At 41.9% G+C, this 23,930-nt stretch overlaps 1 protein-coding gene across 1 annotated transcript in view; it reads right to left on the minus strand.

Moving 5' to 3' along the window:
• LOC126248295 (proto-oncogene tyrosine-protein kinase ROS) overlaps nt 1-23,930 on the minus strand; it is a 587,002-nt gene that overhangs the window by 27,060 nt on the left and 536,012 nt on the right. The window contains exon 35 of the mRNA XM_049949160.1: nt 23,708-23,899. Within this exon, the coding sequence (XP_049805117.1) occupies nt 23,708-23,899 (192 nt within the window). The remainder of the gene's footprint in view (nt 1-23,707; nt 23,900-23,930) is intronic.

The raw sequence follows: 23,930 nt of genomic DNA on the forward strand, positions 1-23,930 counted from the left end.
GGGGGAAGTTGGCAAAATTGGTCAAAAATGATAAAAAAAATTGCCACCAGATAGTCATGTAGTATGTTAGAAATACTGTCTCCATTTTCACAGATTAATTTGAACTGATAAAAAAGCTGTCTTGTTTCAATCACTGCGCAGCACCGCACCCACTTTTCTAGATGACACTCTTTTTGTTTGCGATGTTTTATTACTTCCTGCTGTTATAAAAGTATCAGAAGAGTACAGAACACTGTGGACCTGTTTACATTGTGTTATCTTTGTCTTCCACTAGCTACCTTTGGCAGCTGTTATTGTTTTGTGGTGCAGAAATATAAACATTTCAGTTCTGCTGTTAGTGTGTGAATTACGACTGTGTTCAAGCTTTTTCTTGTATGATTTACTGTTTAAAATGCCAAGATATAGTGGTGAAGTGTTTCAGAACATGGATAAAGCTTGCCATTTATGTGCCAATAAACAGTTTCTACAAGTGAGTCAACATAATTCAGCGTAAGATAATAGTGAAGCAAATTCAATGAGCAGTTCACAGGAGAAACTTGGAACTGGTGTAGAGTTTCAGTCCACTAAAGATGAAGAGAATAGTGGTTTTAGGATAGTTGATTCAGAAATTATGTGTTCTATCATTAGAAATTTGTGTGCATGTGGTAACTGTGGCAATAAATCTTTATGATTATATGACAGAAATGACAGAGATGGTATTGTGTATAGCATGCACTTGTATTGTAACAGCTGTCAAACTGACATTCAATTCAAAACATCAACTGCTAAGAATTGGGTTTATGAAGCCAACATAATATTCTGCTATGGGATGAGATGTCTTGGTGCTGGACGGGAAGGTAGCAATTTGTTTTGTGCAATAATGGACATTCCATCTCCATCTGTCCCGTACTCAACACTAAACAATCCTCTTCTGAATGCCTTGGAAACAGAATGCAATAGCAGTTTATAAGCAGCAGTGAAAGAGGCAGTTTTATTAATGAAGACATTCAGACAGAAGGAAATGACCCTTTGCCTTCTATATATTTGTCTTTTTCATGTGATAGCACAGTGTTTCATCTGTTATAAGTGTTGACACAGGAAAAGTTTTGAATTTGCAGGTGATGTCCAAATATTCTACATCTACATCTACATGGATACTCTGCAAATCAAATTTAAGTGCCTAGCAGAGGGTTCATCAAACCACCTTCACAATTCTCTATTATTCCAATCTTGTATAGCGCATGGAAAGAAAGAACACCCATATCTTTCCATATGAGCTCTAATTTCCCCTATTTTATCATGGTGATCGTTCCTCCCTATGTAGGTTGGTGTAAACAAAATATTTTTGCATTTGGGGGAGAAAGTTTGTGATTGGAATTTCGTGAGAAGATTCCGTTGCAATGAAAAATGCCTTCCTTTTAAATGATGTCCAGCCCAAAGCCTGTACCATTTCTGTGACACTCTCTCCCATATTTTGGGATAATACAAAACATGCTGCCTTTCTTTGAACTTTTTCGATGTACTCCATCAGTCCTACCTGGTAATGATCCCACATCCCACAGCAGTATTCTAAAAGAGGATGAACAAGCATAGTGTAGGCAGTCTCCTTAGTAGGTTTGTTACATTTTCTAAGTGTTCTTCCAATAAAGTGCAGTCTTTGGTTTGCCTTCCCCACAACATTTTCTATGTGTTCCTTCTAATTTAAGTTGTTTGTAATTGTAATACCTAGGTATTTAGTTGAATTTATGGCTTTTATATTAGACTGATTTATCATGTAACCAAAGTTTAATGAGTTCCTTTTAGCACTCATGTGGATGACCTCACACTTTTCGTTATTTAGGGTCAACTGCCACTTTTTGCACCATTCAGATATCTTTTACAAATCATTTTGCAGTTTGTTTTGATCTTCTGATGATTTTATTAGTCGATAAACGACAGCATCATCTGCAAACATCCAAAGACGGCTGCTCAGATTGTCTCCCAAATCTTTTATATACATAAGGAACAGCAAAGGGCCTGTAACACTACCTTGAGGAATGCCAGAAATCACTTCTGTTTTACTCGATATCATTCTATCAATTACTACGACCTGTGACCTCTCTGACAGGAAATCACAAATCCAGTCACATAACTGACATGATATTCCATAAGCACACAATTTCACTACGAGCCGCTTGTGTGGTACAGTGTCAAAAGCCTTCTGGAAATCCAGAAATACTGAATCGATCTGAAATCCCTTGTCAATAGCACTCAACACTTCATGTGAATAAAGAGCTAGTTGTGTTTCACAGGAATGTTGTTTTCTAAACCCATGTTGACTGTGTGTCAATAGACCATTTTCTTTGAAGTAATTCATAATGTACAAACACAATATATGTTCCAAAATCCTGCTGCATATCGATGTTAATGATATGGGCCTGTAATTTAGTGGATTACTCTTACTACTTTTCTTGAATATTGGTGTGACCTGTGCAACTTTCCAGTCTTTGGGTATGGATCTTTTGTCGAGTATATTGCATATGATTGTTAAGTATGGAGCCAATGCATCAGCATACTCCAAAATGAACCTAACTGGTATACAGTCTGGACCAGAAGACTTGCTTTTATTAAGTGATTTAAGTTGCTTTACTACTCCGAGGATATTTACTTCTACATTACTCATGTTGGCAGCTGTTATCAAGTTGAATTCTGGAATATTTACTTCGTCTTCTTTTGTTAAGGCATTTCGGAAGGCTGTTTTTAGTAACTCTGCTTTGGCAGCACTGTCTTCAATAGTATCTCCATTGCTATCATGCAGGAACGCATTGATTGTTTCTTGCTGTTAACATACTTCACATACGACCAGAATCTCTTTGGATTTTCTGCCAGGCTTCGAGACAAAGTATCATTGTGGAAACTGTTATAGGCATCTCGCATTGAAGTCCACGCTAAATTTTGAGCTTCTGTAAAAGATGACCAATCTTGAGGATTTTGTGTCTGTTTAAATTTGGCAGGTTTGTTTCATTGTTTCTGCAACATTGTTCTAACCCGTTTTGTGTACCAAGGAGGATCAGCTCTGTCATTTGTTAATTTATTTTGTATAAATCTCTCAATTGCTGCCGATACTATTTCTCTGAATTTAAGCCACATCTGGTCTACACCTATATTATTAATTTGGAATGAGTGGAAATTGTCTCTCAGCAAGGCGTCAAGTGAATTTTTATCTGCTTTTTTGAATAGGTATGTTTTTTGCTTATTTTTCAAGGATTTGGGGATTACAATATTCAATTTTGCTACGACAACCCTGTGTTCACTAATCCCTGAATCGGTTTTGATGTTCGTTATTAATTCAGGATTATTTGATGCTAAGAGGTCAAGTGTGTTTTCACAATCATTTACTATTCGCATGGGATCATGAACTTTCAGAGAATGTGTTTAGCACAATTTCGGGTGATGTTTTATGCGTACTTCCAGAATTAAACATGTATTTTTGCCAATATATTGAGGGTAAATTAAAGTCACCACCAATTGTTATCCTATAAGTCGGGTACATGTTTGAAATCAAACTCAAGTTTTCTTTGAACCTTTCAACAACTGTATCATTTGAGTTGGGAGGTCGGTAAAAGGATCCAATTATTATTTTATTCCGGTTGCCAACCATGACCTCTGCCCATTGCTCTATTTGTGCACAGAGGAAGACACTAGACAATAAGGAAAAAGAGAGACAATGGCAAATAAAACACAAAATAATTTTCAGCAAGAATTATGATGCTTCTAGTGGTGGCATGGAGCCAGCATGAATGAAACTAATATTTCATCAGAGTCAAATGAAGCATGGAGTTAGTTGTGTGAAATATCTTGGTGATGGAGATTCTAGTGCTTTCAGATCTGTTGAAGAAAGCAAGCCAGATGGAAATGGATGCAACACTGAAAAGCTAGAGTGCGTGGGGCACATTCAGAAGAGGATGGGCGGGATACTTCTGAAACTGAAACAAGAACAAAAAGGTATAAAACTCAAAGATAGTAAGCTACTGGGTGGGCCACAATGCCTGACTTACAAAGAGATCCACAATTTGCAAATATATTATGGCAAAGCAATAAGACAAAACACTGGAGATTTTAAGGCAATGCAGAAGGCAGTGTGGGCAATATTTTTTCACAAGTTGTCAACTGATGAGAAGCCAGTACATGAATTGTGTGATATATCCTGGTGCAAATATAAGCAGGCAAAAGCAGAAAACAAAATCTACTTACATAAACACAATCTTCCTGAAGCAGTATTAAACACCAGAAAGCCAACATTCCAGTTTCTAGCTCATCCAGATTTATTAAGGAAATGTACCCATGGTGGAACACAAAACCCAAATGACAGCTTCAACAGTCTCATTTGGAAGAGATGCCCAAAAACAACATTTAGCTCATACACTGTTGTTAAAATTGCCACATATGATGCATGACTGGTATTGAATGATGGTAACATTGGAAGAATAAGGACCCTTTCTGCACTAGGATTTGTTGCAGGTTGCTTCACCAAGAAGCTAATGAAAAAGATAGATGCTGCACGTGTTGCACATTCTGAACTGTCTGTGAAGGATGTAGCCAAAAGGGCACACCAGAAACATCAGATAAAAAGGAAACAGGTACACAAAGAGCAAGAAGACCGAATGTATGGTTATGGTCAACATTGAGGTACTAGTTTATGGTGTAAATCATTATAAAATCTTTTATGTGCATTCCCCAGAACCTTCATTTTTCAGTGTATAAGGAACATTTTCCCCTGAACCACTGGATATAGAAAAGTGAAATTTTCTGCAGACTTTGTCCATAGTATAACACAACTTCCTATGGTACAAATTTTTTGTAAGTGTATTTCTGTCAAAACTTTTACTTTTCTATGAAATTGAAATTGCTTTGTTTCATACACATAATTTTATAAAATAAATTGTAAAAGCTCTAAAACTGATATTATAAAAACTCTTCCACATGTTTGCTTATCTGATTACTAAGAATTACCTACTACAATATGAAAGTTGTAAGTAAAGAAATTTTTGTGAAAATGCTCCTTGTGTGATAGCATGTGTTGCGAAAATTGCCAACAATGCCATGATTAATTTTTTTTAAAAAAATATTTGAAAAAAATCCAGAATGTAGCCCATAGCATAATTACCTTACATGCAAAATTTGGTTCTATTATCTTTCAAATACCAAAAACTGTGTTAGATTATGTAAACACGTCCATTTTCTCCTACTTCCCCCCACTGCGTATTTTGCACTTTAAATTCTGATTTTGGAATCTCTGCCTTTCAATAAGGCAGGTCTCTTCCACATATACAACCTTCTTTCTTGATTTTTAATAAAAATATTAGCAATGATTAAACTGTGTTCAGTGTAAAATTCAACCATGGAACTTCCTCTTTCATTCCTCTCCCCAGTCCATGTTATCCTACTATTTTTCCATCTTGGTCTTTTTCTACTGTTGCATTCCAGACCTTCATCATAATTAAATTTTTGTCTCCGTTAACTATTTGAGTGATTTCTTTTACCTCATCATACATTCTTTTAATTTGTTTATCAAATTTAGAGTTAATAAGCATATCAACTTCTGCTACTGTGATGAGTGTTGACTTCATGTCTATCTTGGCCACTATAATGGATTAACTATGCTGTTCACCCACATTCATATTTTCTTAATCATTATTAGACTCACTTCTGCATTATGCCTATCTGATTTTTGGTGATAATCTTGGGCTGACCTGACCAGAAGTCCTGTTCTCCTGCCACCCCACTTCACAACTGCTACAACATCTAACTTCAGCTTATCCCTTTCTCTTCTTAATCATTATTAGACCCACTTCTGCATTACGCCTATCTGATTTTAGTTGATAATCTTGGGCTGACCTGACCAGAAGTCCTGTTCTCCTGCCACCACACTTCACAACTGCTACAAGGTCTAACTTCAGTTTATCCCTTTCTCTTTTTAAATCCTCTAATCTACCTACCCAAGTAAGGAGTCTAACATTACTCACTCCAACTAACAGAACACCATTTTTGCTTCTCTTGACAACAACATCCTTCTAAGTAGTACCCACTTGAAAATCTGAATGGCAGACTATTTTACCTTCAGAACATTTTACCCAGAGGATGCTATCATCATTAACCAATGCAGCAGAGCTGCACCTCCTCAGCTTTCCGCTGCTCACAGTATCAACATAGCAAGGCCACATTAGCTAATGTTACAAGGCCATATCAATCATCCAAACTGGTGGTGTTGCTGCAATTACTGGAAAGACTGCTGCCCCTCTTCAGCAACCAAATGTTTGTCTCATCTCTCCACAGATAGTGCTCCAATGCCGTTTCATCTGCAGTACAACTATCCGTATCATAGAGCCACACAAACCACCCCACTGCAGCAAGATCTGTAGTTCATGGGGTGAGAGCTTTTCAATTAGGAGGTAGAAATTTTCAAACAAGTCCAGTATTTTAGTTTTGCCAAAATTTGAGACCACAGAAACTTGACAGATTGAGTGTGCAGGAGATAATAGCTTAAAGTGGCTGAAAAAATTATCCACACTACAAAGCTCCACTTATTAACATCACTGAACACATGACAAAATTAACTTTTACAGAAATCAGAGGTATCCAGAAATATTTTCCAACATGTAGTAGAAAAAGTAAATTCCGAGCATCATGTATCTCCACATACATGAGTTTAAAGTGTGTTACACTTTGAATAACCTCATACATCTTTTAAAAAATCTACATTTTGAACCAATTTGGTCACAGAGAACTATGCAATTCAGGAGCAATTTGTATTGATTATAAGTCTCGTGGCAGTGGATAATTAATCCCATACAAATTGATATAAAAGCTACATCTGCCTAAATGTCAAGGTTTAACAACTTTATAAATCAACTGGATGAGAAATAACATTCCACCATATATTTAAAACATGGCTGAAAAGCGTTCCACGTACCACACATTGCCAATAATAAAATTATAACTTCTGCACAATATTAATGGGGTTCTGGTCATTATGCTGTCTGATATTACCTGATTATTTTCATCTAAGTATCTAAAAGGTATAGTTCACAAATGAGCAATGAGTTACTGCCACCCCAAAAGCACACACCAATATAGTAATTAAGATCATCACATAGACAATTTTAGTAAGGACATTTCAAAATATGCAGCTGATTCAGTGTTTTACAGGTTCAAATGTTTACTCTTTCAATATCACTTCAGTGTTATCAAATTCTTCATGTTTAATTGCAATATCATCTTTGTTTATGTTATAACGTGAAGTTTAACACATGTATTTCAGAACGACACAATATATATAAGTCACAGAGTAAGTTGACAAGCAAGACATGTGTATACGTTAGCATTCGAATGAGGACTGAGTCCCAGTCTAGCGGCCGCTGGCTGGCTGGCCGCTTAGGTGGCGCAGCTGCTGCATGGCTGGCAGACAGCGCCGCACGTAGAGGATGCGCGTAATTGCGCGGCAGCGCTTTGAATGATCGGTGAGTCACAGCACTTTTCCCCCCTTTGAAATTGTTGCACTGGTCTTGAGATGGTCCTGGAGATGGCTAACGTCCATAGGCGTTGTTTGACTCGCCGTAAAGTCTCGAGGAGGAGGCTTCCCGTACAGACGGAAGTGTCCCCGATGATAATGGGTTGAGATGACAGGAGATGTAGGGGTCGAATCTGCTGGGGCCCCATGCACCAATCTGCCTGTTGCAGCAAGCCCAGTTGATATGACAGGAGACATGGGCGATGTGTCGGCGTCCGTTGGAGGAGGAGGCGAGTAGATTTGCTCTGACAGAGGATGGTCATCTGGTTCCTGCATGGGCACGTCTCCTGGTGGCGTCCATTCTTGAGCTGGCATCGCGATGACAGTGAGAGGGCTGCATTGTGAGTATTGAGAGATGCCAAGATCCCGAGCGTCAGGTAGAGCCAAAGTTGGTGTAGTGGCATTTGGAACAGGCGTTGCTGGCACACGAGGCCGAAGCTGGTCCGAATGACGCACTGCAACACCCGTGTCCATCTGTACTTCATACAGGCGTCTGCCACGGTGTCTTAAAATGCGGCCCGGGCTCCATTTTGGCCACCTGCCATATCCCCATACCCAGACAAGGTCGTCGTCGGTGAACCGGCCAAGTGAAGGCACCCGTGGCCGTGAGGTGGAAGGCCGCAGAAGATGAAGTAGCGTGCGGGGCTGTCGGCCATGTAAGAGCTCAGCCGGGCTGTGGTCGCCCATGGGGGTGAAACGGTAAGACGCCAGAAACTGGAGAAGCACATCATCAGCAGCAGAAGAAGTCAGAAGTTTCTGCATCTGAGCCTTAAATGCGCGGACCAGTCGTTCAGCATCACCGTTGGATTGTGGATGGAACAGCAGGGCCTTGACATGCATAACGCCATGACGAGCACAAAAATCCACAAATTTGGAAGAGGCAAATTGTGGACTATTATCAGTAACAAGTGTAGAGGGGAGGCCTTCCAAAGAAAAAATGCGAGTGAGAGCATTGGTGGTTGCCGCGGTGGTAGGCGACGTGCAACGGACAATGAAAGGAAAGTTAGAGTAGGCGTCAATTACGAGGAGCCAATAAGTACCTAAAAACGGTCCCGCAAAGTCAGCATGAATGCGCTCCCAGGGCTTCTCAGGCGAAGGCCACGGTGACAAAGATGACTTCGGGGCAACGGCCTGTGACACACAAGGGCTGCAGGCAGCGACCATGTGTGCTATTTCAGAGTCGATGCCGGGCCAGTACACATGAAGGTGCGCCACAGATTTTGTGCGAGACACACCCCAGTGCCCGTGGTGAAGGAGGCGCAAGACACAAGCACGCAAAGACGCAGGTGCCACAACACGCGGCGAAGCATTGTCAGTGGAGAGGAGGATAACACCATCCCTAGCCGTGAGGCGGTAGCGCAAAGTGTAGTAGTTCCGCAACGGATGAGAAGTCTTAGCGGATGGGCGATCTGGCCAACCCTTCTGAATACAGCGTAAGACCCAGGGGAGGGTAGGGTCAGAACCCATAGCAGCCACCAGCCTGTCCTCAGTGATGGGAAACCCGTCCACAACCCGCTGCTCGGCAACATCCAGGTGGAAACACAAAAGTTCGTCCCTATCGACTGCCTGATCAGGACCCATGGGAAGGCGAGACAGAGCATCAGCATTTGCATGTTGAGCCGTTGGCTGGAAATGAATCTCATAATTCAAACGAGACAAGTAAAGAGCCCAACGCAGGAGGCGGTGTGCAGCCTTGTCGGGAAGTGACGGTGATGGATGAAACAAGGAAACAAGTGGTTTGTGATCCGTAACAAGATGAAATTTTGAGCCATAGAGAAAAACACCAAACTTATGAAGAGCATAAATAATGGCCAAAGATTCTTTCTCAATTTGAGAATACTTTTGTTGGGCATCCGTGAGCGTTTTTGAGGCATAAGCAAAGGGTTGTTCCGAACCGTCAGAAAAACGGTGCGCAAGAACTGCACCAACCCCGTATTGAGAGGCGTCTGTGGCAAGAACAAGATGTTGGCCAGGTCGATAAGTAGCCAGGCACGGGGCCTGTTTCAGCATAGTCTTCAATTTCTGGAAAGCCACTTCGCATGACGCGGACCAGTGAAAAGGCATGTTTTTATGCAACAGGCGATGCAACGGCTGAGCCACCGAAGCCGCAGACTGTAAAAACTTCTGACAGTATGCTATTTTCCCCAAGAAGGCCTGCAGTTCCTTAACAGATATAGGGCGAGTAAGGTCATCGATCGCAGCGACAGTCTGCTGAAGCGGACGAATACCATCCCGAGAGAGTTGATACCCCAAGTACGCGATAGATGCCTGAAAAATTTGTGATTTCTGAAGATTACACTTAAGACCAGCAGTCTGTAAGACATGAAAAAGTGTGCGGAGGTTCTGAATATGTTCTTCAGTGGTGGAGCCAGTGACAACAATGTCGTCCATGTAATTGATACACCCAGGGACAGGGAGCAATAATTGTTCCAAGAATCGCTGAAAGAGAGCAGGGGCACTAGCAACCCCGAATGGCAAGCGTTGGTATTGATAGAGGCCGAAAGGCATGTTAAGGACCAGAAACTGCCGGGAAGCAGCATCGAGAGGAAGTTGATGATAAACTTCCGACAGGTCAATTTTAGAAAAATACTGGCCTCCAGCAAATTTAGTGAACAGTTCTTGAGGACGGGGCATAGGGTAAGTGTCGATGAGGCACTGAGCATTTACAGTGGCTTTGAAATCGCCACAGAGACGAATATCACCATTTGGCTTATAAACGACAATGACAGGAGGGGACCACTCACTGGAAGTGACAGGAAGCAAGACCCCTGAAGTAGTGAGACGATCCAACTCCCGTTTTACCCAATCACGAAGGGCCACAGGAATGGGCCGAGCCCGAAAAAACTTAGGCCGAGTAGTGGGTTTGAGTGTGATATGAGCTTCAAAGTCGTTTGCATGGCATAACCCAGGAGAAAAAAGGGACGAAAATGTTGTCGACAAGGAATCCAGTTGAGCATAAGGAATAGCATCAGAGACAATATTGACAGAGTCATCTATGGAGAACCGAAAAACGTGAAAGGCATCGAAACCAAAAAGATTTTCTGCGTTGCTCTGGTCGACCACAAATATGGGAACAGTGCGAATGATGGATTTGTAAGATACCTCGGCATTAAACTGTCCCAAGTGAGAAATCTTCTGTTTATTGTACGTCCGTAATTGCCGAGTGACAGGTGACAGGAGTGGAGAAACCAACTGAAGATATGTCTGAGAATTAATTATAGCGGCAGCAGAACCAGTATCCACTTGCATGCGAACGTCTCGACCAAGGATTTGGACAGTGAGGAATAACTTCCCTGAAAGGGAAGAAATGCAATTGACAGACAACACAGAATCAGAGTCAGCGTCATGTTCATGAACATCATGTATGCGGTCGGATTTGCAAACGGAAGACACATGACCTTTCTTTTTGCAATTGTGACACACAGCCCAACGTTGGGGACAATCCTCGTGTGAATGTTTCATAAAACACCGCGGACATGAAGGAAGTTGCTGGGGGTTTTCCTGCAGTTTCTTAGTGGGTTATTTACTGCTACGCTGAGGCTGCGCGTGGGAGCGCACTGCGGCCATGTCGGCCGGCGGGGACGCGCCGCATGCGTCGTCAACAGCGCACAGAGGTTGTATTTCCCCGACATCACCCCACGCCTCTATTTGTGCCCCAGCGGCGCAAGAAATTTCAAAAGACTGCGCAATGGAGAGAACTTCATCTAGAGTCGGATTCGCCAACTGAAGGGCACGTTGCCTCACTTCTTTGTCAGGCGCCGACCGGATAATAGCATCCCATACCATGGAATCGGCATAGGATTCTTTGTGAACGTCAGTAAGAAATTGACACTTTTGACTGAGGCCGTGAAGTTCAGCAGCCCAAGCGCAATAGGATTGATGTGGCTGTTTTTGACAACGATAAAAGGCAACATGAGAGGCTACCACATGCGTTTGCTTTTGAAAAAAGACAGACAGAAGTGAGCACATTTCAGCAAAGGACAAAGACACAGGATCCTTCAAAGGAGCCAATTGTGACAACTACCGATACATTTGAGGTGCAATCCAGGAAAGGAACAGAGACTTACATGGTTGTTCATCCGTGACATGAAATGCCAAGAAGTGCTGTCGAAGACATTTTTCATAATCAGACCAGTCTTCTGCAGTCACGTCGTATTGAGGAAAAGGAGGTATAGCTAACGATGAGAAACGCCCTGCAATGGACGCTGCTCCGAAATCGTGAATCGCCGCTGTTAGAAGCGTTTGCTGTTCAAGGAGATTTTGCAATAGTTGCTCGACAGTAGCCATGGAACCCTGTGGGTCAACAGTGAAAAGGAAAAATCCACTACCTCATCACCAATTGTTATAACGTCAAGTTTAACACATATATTTCAGAACGACACAACACATATAAGTCACAGAGTAAGTTGACAAGCAAGACATGTGTACACGTTAGCATTCGAATGAGCACTGAGTCCCAGTCTAGCATCCGCTGCTCGGCTGGCCGCTTAGGTGGCACAGCTGCTGCATGGCTGGCAGACAGCGCCGCACGTAGAGGACGCGCATAATTGCGCGGCGGCACTTTGGATGATCGGCGAGTCACATCAGTTTGAAGATCATTTAATAAGTGCCAGATTTTGTAGTGAGGGGGAGAAAAGCATTCCCTCAGTCTTTACAAGAGCAGCAATATCAATACTAATTCAATGGAATATGTAATTACATAAAGAGCTGCTTGCTGTGTGATACTTGATTTATGCTATAACTGACAGTGACTGCTGCTTCACTATCTCTCAAAGTTTTAAAAAGGATGTCTGGCTCACAGGCTAATATTTTCCTACATAATACTGAGAATATACTGCAGATATGTAGGTGATACACTAAAGGAACAAAAACACACACATTCCACTCACAATGGAATAATTTGCACAAGGTTATCACATTTACAATAAAACATGAACAACATAATAGAGTTAACTTGCTAGACCTTAAAATCACAAAAAGTGGGCCAATGAACTCATTCAACATCTTCAGGAAAAAGATAACCACAGACTGCATAATTCACAATGGCTCTTATTATCCAGAAACACATAAGGAAGCATATTTTTGGGCCTGCTTGGAATGACTAATAAAATACCAACTTACTAAAGAAAACATAACATCTGACCCAAAAGCAGTAAGAAAAATAGCAAAAGCAATCCCACCTTAGTTGACTACATTTATACTAAACAGCTACATTCTAATTAAAGGAAAATAACAGACAGCATTGCCCTAGAAAAACCAGAAGGTAACCAAAAAACTGTTTACTGTCATACCATATAAGGGGAAAATTTCAGATAAAACCGAACTTGCATTTCAAAATATCAACCAGATAATAAGCTTCAGAATGTACAACACAGTACAATCATGGATTTGTCATTCCCTAAAAAAATCCTTTAAATTTACCAATTGATGTGTTACCAGTTAAAATACAATAGCGGTGAGAAAACATACACAGAACAGACAGGAAGAAATTTCAAAACAAGATTCAGACAACATCTGGATATCACTTGCATAAAAAGTCTTCATTTATATCACACCTAAAAGAACAAAAAACCACAGGCAGTGATATAACACAAAGCCTGTCAGTCCTACACGTGACCAAAAATGGTAGCATGTTAAATATCTGGGAATAAAAGAAAATTTACACATATTTGACAAAACATCCTAATGTTATTTTGAACAAACAGACTGATCTAAAAAGCAAAACAAAAATCATCAAAAACTCTACCAATATTCTCATAAATCTGTAGTGCTGAAATACATTCCTTTGTTCAGAAATTTTGTGATACACTTTAGAAATGAAATTATATAATGTATGACATGAACAACTCAATCAATATCTTTGGATCTTAAGCATATTGCCATTGACAAAGTCATCTACATATATTACTAAATTAAAGTCTCCCACTGAATGTTTCTGTCTGTATGTGAAGGTTAGGCACAGGTATGGTTGTAAAGTATTTTGATATAGTTTACACTAATAGATATACTGATCCACAAGGAAAGTTTGTGTACCTAATTTATTACCACTACACTGGACAAGTCACCTAGCCATAGATATTTAGTGCTACCCACATGAAGTTGGGCAGGTAGCTAGTAATATCCAAATTTAATATGCTGTATTGAGGATAAGGGGAGAACTTGCTCTCTTCCTGAGGTCCAAGTGACCTACCTTTCCTTTTTAACTGTCCCTAACCTAACCTCTCTGCTTCCCAAGGAAGGACCTATTAGTGCCTCAAACTATGATAGTGTGTGTACATTTATAACTGTTATTCTTTAAGAAGTTGATTAAATACTAAGCAGTCAGTAGCACATAAGCAGTAGTTATTTAGTATGGCAAAGGAAGCAATAGCTCTGGCTGTAATCCTCTGCTGGGTGCTGGCTATGTCGTAACTCACCGATCATTCAAAGTGCCGCCGTGCAATTACACGCATCCTCTACATGTGGCGATGTCTGCCAGCCATGCAGCAGCCGCGCCACGTAAGCGGCCAGCCAGCCAGTGGCCGCTAGATTTAGAGTCAGTGCTCATTTGAATATGACCGTGTTCACATGTCTTGCTTTGTCAACTAGCTCAGTGACTTACATGTGTTGTGTCGTTTTGAAATAAATGTGTTCAACTTGACGTTATAACAATTGGCGACAAGGTAGTGGATTTTTCCTTTTCATCGTTGACCCACAGGTTTCCATGGCTACTTTAGAGCAACTATTGCAAGATCTCATTGAACAGCAAATGCTTCTCACATCGGCAATTCGCGATTTCATCGCAGTATCCAATGTGAGCCGTTTCTCGTCATTGTCTATACCTCCTTTTCCTCCTTATGAAGATATGGCGGAAGACTGGTCTGATTACGAAAAACGTCTTCAACAGCACTTCTTGGCATTTCATGTCATGGACGAACAAACATGTAAGTCTCTGTTCCTTTCATAGATTTCACCTCAAATGTATCAATTGTTGTCACAATTGGCTCCTTTGAAAGATCCTGCATCTTTGTCCTTTGCTGAAATGTGCTCACTTCTGTCTGTATATTTTCATAAGCAAATGCACGTGGTAGCCTCTCATGTTGCCTTTTATCGTTGTCAAAAACAACAGAATCAATCCTATCGCGCTTGGGCTGCTGAGCTTCACGGCCTCAGTCGAAAGTGTCAATTTATTACTGACATTCAAAAAGAATTCTACGCAGATTCCATGGTACGGGATGCTATTATCCGGTCGGCGCCCGACAAAGAAGTGAGGCAACGTGTCCTTCAGTTGGCAAATCTGACTCTAGATGAAGTCCTCTCCATCGCGCAGTCTTTTGAAATTTCTTGCACTGCTGGAGCACAAATAGAGACGTGGGGTGATGTTGCGGACATACAACCTCTGTGCACTGTTGACAACGGATGCGGCATGTCCCCGCCAGCCGACATGGTCGCAGTACGCTCCCACATGGAGCCTAGGCCTAACCGTAAACAACCCTCTCAGAAACTGCAGCAAAACCCCCAGCAACTTCCTTCACATCCGCGGCATTTTACCAAACATTCACGCGAGGATTGTCCCCAACGTTGGGCTGTGTGTCACAATTGCAAAAAGAAGGGTCATGTGTCTTCCGTTTGCAAATCCAACCACTTACATGATGTTCATGACCGTGACGCTGATTCTGCTTCTGTGTTGTCTGTCAATTGCACTTCTTCCCTTTCAGGGAAGTTATTCCTCACAGTCCAAGTCCTTGGTTGGAATGTTTGCATGCAGGTGGATACTAGTTCTGCTGCCACTATCATTAATTCTCAGACGTATCTTCAGTTGGGTTCTCCACTCCTATCACCTGTCACTCAGCAATTACGGACGTACAATAAACAGAAGATTTCTCTCTTGGGACAATTTAATGCTGAGGTATCTTACAAACCCGTTGTTCGCACTGTTCCCATATTTGTGGTTGACCAGTGTAATGCAGAAAATCTTTTTGGTTTTGAGGCCATTCACGTTTTTGGGTTCTCCATAAATGACTCTGTCAATATCATCTCTAATGCTATTCAAAAATGGCTCTGAGCACTATGGGACTCAACATCTTAGGTCATAAGTCCCCTACAACTTAGAACTACTTAAACCTAAGTAACCTAAGGACATCACACACACACATGCCCGAGGCAGGATTCGAACCTGCGACCGTAGCAGCCCCGCGGTTCCGGACTGCAGCGCCAGAACCGCACGGCCACCGCGGCCGGCCTCTGATGCTATTCCTTATGCTCAATTGGATTCCTTGTCGATGACATTTTCATCCCTTTTTCCTCCTGGGTTATGCCGTGCAAACGACTTTGAAGCTCATATCACACTCAAACCCACTACTCGGCCTAAGTTTTTTCGGGCTCGGCCCATTCCTGTGGCCCTTCGTGATTGGGTAAAACTGGAGCTAGATCATCTCACTACTTCAGAGGTCTTGCTTCCCGTCACTTCCAGTGAATGGTCCTCTCCTGTTGTTGTTATTGCTAAGCCCAATGGTGATATTCATCTCTGTGGCAATTTTAAAACCACTGTAAATGCACAATGCCTCATCGACACTTACCCTATGCCCCGACCTGAAGAATTGTTCACTAAACTTGCGGGTGGCCAGTATTTTTCTAAAATTGACCCGTCGGAAGCTTATCATCAACTTCCTCTCGACGCTGCTTCCCGGCAGTTTCTGGTCCTTAACACGCCTTTCGGCCTCTATCAATACCAACGCTTGCCATTAGGGGTTGTCAGCACCCCTGCTCTCTTTCAGCGATTCTTGGAACAATTATTGCTCCCTGTCCCTGGGTGTATAAATTACATGGACGACATTGTTGTCACTGGCTCCACCACTGAAGAACATATTCAGAACCTCCGCATACTTTTTCATGTCTTACAGACTGCTGGTCTTAAGTGTAATCTTCAGAAATCACAAATTTTTCAGGCATCTATCACATATTTGGGGTTTCAACTCTCTCGGGATGGTATTCGTCCACTTCAGCAAACTATCGCTGTAATCGATGCCCTTCCTCGCCATACATCTGTTAAGGAACTGCAGGCCTTCTTGGGGAAAATAGCACACTATCACAAGTTTTTACCGCCTGCTGCTTCGGTGGTTCAGCCGTTGCATTGCCTGTAGCATTAAAACGTGCCTTTTCACTGATCCGCGCCATGCGAAGCGGCTTTCCAGAAATTGAAGACTATGCTGAAACAGGCCCTGTGCCTGGCTTCTTATCGACCTGGCCAACATCTTGTTCTTGCGCACCGTTTTTCTGACGGTTCTGAACAACCCATTGCTTATGCCTCCAAAAACGCTCACAGATGCCCAACATAAGTATTCTCAAATTGAAAAAGAATCTTTGGCCATTATTTATGCTCTTCATAAGTTTGGTGTTTTTCTCTATGGATCCAAATTTCATCTTGTTAAGGATCACAAACCACTTGTTTCCTTGTTTCATCCATCAACGTCACTTCCCGAAAAGGCTGCACACCACCTCCAGTGTTGGGCTCTTTACTTGTCTCATTTCAGTTATGAGGTTCATTTCCGTCCGACGACCTAACATGCAAATGCTGATGCACTGTCTTGCCTTCCCATGGGTCCTGATCTGGCATTCGATAGGGATGAACTTTTTTGTTTCCACCTGGATGTTGCCGAGCAGCGGGTTGTGGACGGATTCCCCATCACCGGGGACCGGCTGGCGGGTGATACGTGTTCTGACCCTACCCTCTCCCGGGTTTTATACTTTATTCAGAAGGGTTGGCCAGATCACCCATCCGCTAAGACTTCTCATCCGTTGTGGAACTACTATGCTTTGCGCTACTGCCTCATGGCTAGGGATGGTGTTATCCACCTTACCACCGACAATGCTTCGCTTCATGTTGTGGTATCTGCGTCTTTGCATGCTTCGGTCTTGCGCCGCCTTCACCACGGGCACTGGGGTGTCTCTCGCACAAAATTTCTGGTGCGCCGTCATGTGTACTGGCCTAGCATCGACTCTGAAATAGCACACATGGTCGCTGCCTCCGGCCCTTGTGCATTACAGGCAACCGCCCCGAAGTCATCTTTGTCACCGTGGCCTTCGCCTGAGACGCCCTGGCAGCACATTCATGCTGACTTGGCGGGACCGTTTTTAGGTACTTACTGGCTACTCGTAATTGACGCCTACTCTAACTTTCCTTTCATTGTCCGTTGCACGTCGCCTACCACTGCGGCAACCACAAATGCTCTAGCCCACATTTTTTCTTTGGAAGGCCTTCCCTCTACTCTTGTTACTGATAATGGTCCACAATTTGCGGATTTTTGTGCTCGTCACAGCATCATGCATGTCACGGCCCCTCCGTTCCATCCACAATCAAACGGTGAGGCTGAACAACTGGTTCGCACATTTAAGGCTCAGATGAGGATACTCCTGACTTCTTCTGCTGCTGATGATGTGCTTCTTCAATTTCTGGCTTCTTACTGTTTCACCCCCATGGGTGACCACAGCCCGGCTGAGCTATTACATGGCCGACAGCCCCGCACACTACTTCATCTTCTGCGGCCTTCTACCTCACAGCTGCGGGTGACTTGGCTTGGCCGGTTCACCGCCGACGACCTTGTCTGGGTACGGGGATATGGCAGGCGGCCAAAATGGAGTCTGGGCCGCATCTTACAACACCGTGGCTGACGCCTGTATGAAATCCAGATGGACGTGGGTGTTGCAGTGCGTCATTCGGACCAGCTCCGGCCTTGTGTGCTGGCAACGCCTGTTCCGAATGCCACTACACCAGCTTTGGCTCTACCTGATGCTCGTCGGGATCTTGGCATCTCTCATTACTCACAACGCAGCCCTCTCACTGTCATCTCTGTGCCAGTACAAGAACGGATGCCACCAGGAGACGTGCCCATGCAGGAACTGGATGACCATCATCTGTCGGAGCAACTCTACTTGCCTCCTTCTCCTACGGACGCCGACCCGTCACCAATGTCTCCTGTTATATCAATGGGACTTGCCGCAACGGGCAGATTGGTGCACGGCGGCTCAGCATATTCGACCCCTACGTCTCCTGTCATCTCGACCCGTTATCATCGGGGACACTTCCGTCTGTACGGGAAGCCTCCTCCTCGAGACTTTACAGCCAGTGAAACAATGCCTATGGACGTTAGCAATCTACAGGCCAACTCCATCAAGAGCAGTGCAAAAATTTCGAAGGGTCGGAAAGTGTTGTGACTCGCCGATCATTAAAAGCGCTGTCGTGCAGTTACGCGCATCCTCTACATGCAGCACTGTCTGCCAGCCATGCAGCAGCCACGCCACCTAAGTGGCCAGCCAGCCAGTGGCCGCTAGACTTGGAGTCAGTGCTCATTAGAATGTGACTGTGTTCACATGTCTTGCTTTGTCAACTAGCTCAGTGACTTACATGTGTTGTGTCGTTTTGAAATATGTGTGTTCAACTTGACGTTATAACAGCCTACTGTTGTCAGTTTCTAGAATTATTTCAAAAGAAACAATTGGAAATGTAACAGCTGGTGTTGTGAATGGCTGAACCAATGTGTAATTGCATTATTGTAATTTTGTGTGTGTACTCAGATTTTGCAGTTTTCTGTAATTCTGCCACAAATATGTCATGTTTTCTGAGTGAGCAAGGCATTTTGGAAGCTCAAGAGGAAGAATTTAATGATTCTGGATCAGAGGGAGAAATATCTGAGTGGAAATAGTCTGAAAGATTCATGTTCAGGTAAACTGCAGTCTGCTACAACTTTTTGTCACTAATATGATACACACTGCTGCTGAATTTACAATTTAAATTTGTTTCATTTGTTTTAATCTCATCCTTTTTTACAGAGAAATCTCATGAGAAAGCAGAATCCAACACAGATTTCTAAGGAGGAGACAATTTACTGGCAAAACAAGCATGAAATAAACAAACTAGTATCACCTTGATTGCAACATTCCTCTCTGCATGCGAGAATACTTGAGACTTTTCCATACAAAAGTGAATTCTATTCATAATTTTTCAATAACTCAGTTTGCACTTTTTTGTAACAATTTGGGTTGATATGGGAGGAAGAGACTAAACAGCGAGGTCATTAGTCTCATCGGATTAGGGAAGGATGGGAGAGGAAGTCGGCCATGCCCTTTCTAAGGAACCATCCTGGCACTTGCCTGAAGTGACTTAGGGAAATCACAGAAAACCTAAATCAGGATGGCTGGATGTGGGATTGAAGTTGTCCTCCAGAATGTGAGTCCAGTGGGCTAACCACTGTGCCACCTCGCTCGGTTTTGTAAGGATTATTATACTCATGGTTATACTGATTATTTTAAAATTTGTAATCTGTCAAAGAACTAAAGTAAATATGAAAAATAAACCTTGGAGCCTGGTCTTTTTTAATACTGGTATGTATTACCCTTTACGATATATCAAAAATGTGTGTGCCAGAAACACTTTAAATAATGGCATAAATAACTGGTTTTCTAGGCCCAAAATTCTTCTAAGTGCCTCAAATTCAAAGAGATTAACAGTCTACTTTTTGTTCATGTATATCTTGAGTCATTTTCATTGAGAAGAACAAGAGAAGTCATATCAAGAGAAATGTTTACAATACAAATCATGACTCAGATTTGAACCTGGATCTCCTACTTATAATGAACAGTCTCCTTAACCAGTTAGGCCTTCTAAGCACAACTTCACATGCTGGAGGCAAATATGGTGGCTTAGTTGGTAACCGAGACAGATCTTTATAAGCCGAAGCTGTAGATTTGCATCATGGCCTGGCACAATTTTATATTTCTCACAACATGCTTATTGCATTGTAGAGTTCACACTTCTGAATGTATTTTACTGACATCAGTTTATGTCACTGCTTTCCCATAATTTCTTCCCCATTGATTCCATTAATTTAATTTAAGTAAATGTGAATCAGTAAATAAATGTGTCTCACTGTGACTAAATTAGAAATCTTTAGAGCTGTCAGTAGCCTTGGGACTGGTATAATCAAACAAATTAATTTCCTATACTGATGGAATAAAGCATTGCCTTCAGAGAGGAATGCATCTGAGATATAACTGATTAAAAATTAAATAATATTTGTGGCAAAAAACTTACATTACTCAAAAAAACATGTTCTCTAACTAACTTTGGGTGATACACTAATAATACAATAACACTGTCAGATTCCTGGTCCTGGGCAACAGAAGGAAAAAAGACTGAATAAGATGTAAGAAAGACTCTACTTCGTAGTTGTAGAAAAAAGAAAAACTGAAACAGAGCTGACAGACACAAAGTTTAGTGCTTGGTCTACTTTTGTTCTTGACCTACATAAATTTGGATATTGGATATTGGATAATGAAGGACTGTTCAAAAACTGTAGTATTTGCCACTGGGACAAGTATACAGATAGAAATCCAAACGTATCCATAATATGCAGAGCCAGGAGAATAATTTACAACTGGTTAATAACAAACAGTTTAACCCTTAATATTACAAATACTGACATTACGCAATTCCAAACAAATAAAAATGACATACAGCTAACACAGGTTGAGATCAAGGAGCATACTGGATGTTCTTAGGCAACCAAATGGATATTTAACTGAGGTGGCACCAGTATGTGCATGAGTAACTAAAAAAACTTGGTCCTACCTTTCATTATATTAACCATTAGAGGCACTTGCTAGCATACTTTGCTAAAAAGGCAGCTAAGACCGAAAAACTATTTATTCTAGAGAAGCATACAATGAGAATATTGTGTATAGTTGACAGCCAAATATTTTGCATAAGGATCTGCGGATTCTAACACTTACATGTCAATATATTTACTCCCTAATGCTATTTGTGGCAGACAACAAGAGTGGATTTAGTATAAACTATGCTATTCAAAAACACAATACTAGAAGTAAAAATAATTTCTATATAGGTTATGTATCCCTGTCTAGTGTTTAGAATGATGTTTTGTATCTTTGTGCAAGAATACAACATGTTGCTGGTAGACATCATGCAGGAAACTGAAAATCATCAGATATTCAAAAACAATGTCAAAGAGTACCTTATTAGTCCTACTTTGATGTATCAGGATACTTAGACTCTGAGGTGCAAAGTTCACATAACTCTAATGCTTACACATAACTCTAATGCTTATATTGAACAGATTTTGACTTGGCCTGTATATTGACAGCTGATAGTGTTCTCAACAAAGTTACTTAATTGCTTCAGTTGAAGGATTAGGTAAATACAGAATCTGAGTATTGTCAAAGGGGTGCAGTGGCTTTTTTCTTCAAAGTACTGAAGCTGTTTTTCTCCCTATATAGAGTAACCTGAAAGTACTTATCATGATTACCAATGTATGTAGATTAGCACTAGTCACAATTTGCTGTTAACACACTCCATACAAGTTTCCTGCAATGACTACTTCTTCGTATTAATGTATTATTTCACTTGTTCTATGCCACTAAAGGCTGCAGTTCATGATGGGATTCACAGAAGACAATGGATGAGTGAATGAGAGTGAGTAAATGATCATCAAAATATAATGTCGCAGCTGTGCTCTTGCATCATGATGCAGGAAGTTTGGAGCACGTTATTGCACATGCACCAATGGCCCATAGGTGCAGATCAGTTTTTCACCAACTGTAAAGGAGGTTCTAATGATAGGAAACATGAGCATGAAATTCCAGTTTGTTACTGATCAAAATAAAATGTTGACCCTTTTCAGTCCCAGAACACATCTGACAGAATATGGCTCAAAGATTGCATTGCTGTGTATAGTCCTCAAGTATACACAACTGTGGGATCCATTTCATGCCAGCCTTCCGTAATGTTAATGGTGAGCCCTTCCTCACCTCCTCATGGGCTCCCATCTCTATTTTGGCTTCCAGAAAGTGGTCCATTTTCAGATCACAACCAGCCAATCACTGAAGTACATGCAGCTTGATTGTGTATAGCCTTTTTACATGGCATTGTGTTCTGTTGTGGTCAACACATTATCAAAGTTTCTTTTCTTCATCTGGGTTGGCACCAACACAGCAAAAGCCCTGAAACTGGCCTGACCAGCAATGTGCTACAGTTTATGTAACATAAGTTCACTGACATTTGAACACAAAACTGCATAGACCATATGATGATAGCCCTTTCTAATCAACGTGTATTGGTGAAGTTCAGAAGATGGAGTGGACTTTCAAGGTGCATGTGCTAAATGCATACAAAAGGTCACCAACAGTGCCTGCTGCTCTTTTATGAGTGCATGTAGTGTTATGCTGGCAGTTTTACAGATGTTCTCCATAGGTGACCTAACTGCAACATACACTACCTACTGTAGCTAGTTACCTCAGGACTTCTGCAAACTCGACCACATATCGATCACCCCCATTAACATACCCTGTGGTTGCACATTTGGGCATGAACCAGCATGGTTGCCTACAACCATGGGAACTTGAACAGCTCTCTGCTGAGGATGGCCAACTGTGCCATCACCTGAATTGACTTTGCCTCATGATACTATTTCTGTAACCACCACCACTGGCCACTGACCACTGCAAGATGGCAAACATATTGGTTGTACCTTCATCACCATTACCATCACTCTGCATCTTCAAGCCTCTACCAGTGTTAATAAACCACCACTCTCAATCTGGATCACAGGATTCCCATGGACCTGGACTCTTTCTGGATACTAGAGTCAATCTTCTGAGCTCTGCATCACTGCTGGCTACTGCAGAAGGCTCTGTGCTGTTGATGCCTGCAACTAATGTATAATAATTGATGCTCCATCTGCTGAATGTTGGAATGGAGGAAGAGATATATCCAAATCTGGGAAGATTTTTCTCACAACTGAGTGGGATGCCTTTAGCCATTTTTTACACCTTTGTAATATATGGCACAAATCCAGGTGTCTCCATCTGTATGTATCCCTCTTTGGGACGGGGGGATGAATATGGCATCATGGTCCTATACCAGAGATGAAGCAATAGTGCCGTGAGAGGTAATAAATGCATGCCAGACATAGGAAGCACCTTAGTTTCACAATTAACACAAAGCAATCCCCAACACACTACTGATGTGTCATATGCAAACATACCATTGACAAACCCAGTGGGATAAAGAAGTGACAGCAGAAGAGACATCTTGCTAGTTCATGCACTCCTGTGTTGTTTGTGTGCCATAGAGACCACACACGAAATGACTCTTTTGTGAAAAAATAATACTACATAACAACTCACAATTCATCAGGACAGCTGTTAGGTCTTCCAAGTCGTCCACCATTTCTCACATAATGTAGCACTTCCAGGTTTGTTCTTGCTGGATATGGCTGTTGACCAAAAGTCATTATTTCCCATGTCAGTACGCCAAAAGACCAGACATCAGACTGAGTCGTGAACACACCATCCACTAAGGACTCTGGTGCCATCCACCTGAAATTTATAATTTAAGAATATGCTCTTA

Source organism: Schistocerca nitens, chromosome 3 (assembly GCF_023898315.1).
Source record: "Schistocerca nitens isolate TAMUIC-IGC-003100 chromosome 3, iqSchNite1.1, whole genome shotgun sequence".
Taxonomy (NCBI): Eukaryota; Metazoa; Arthropoda; class Insecta; order Orthoptera; family Acrididae; genus Schistocerca; species Schistocerca nitens.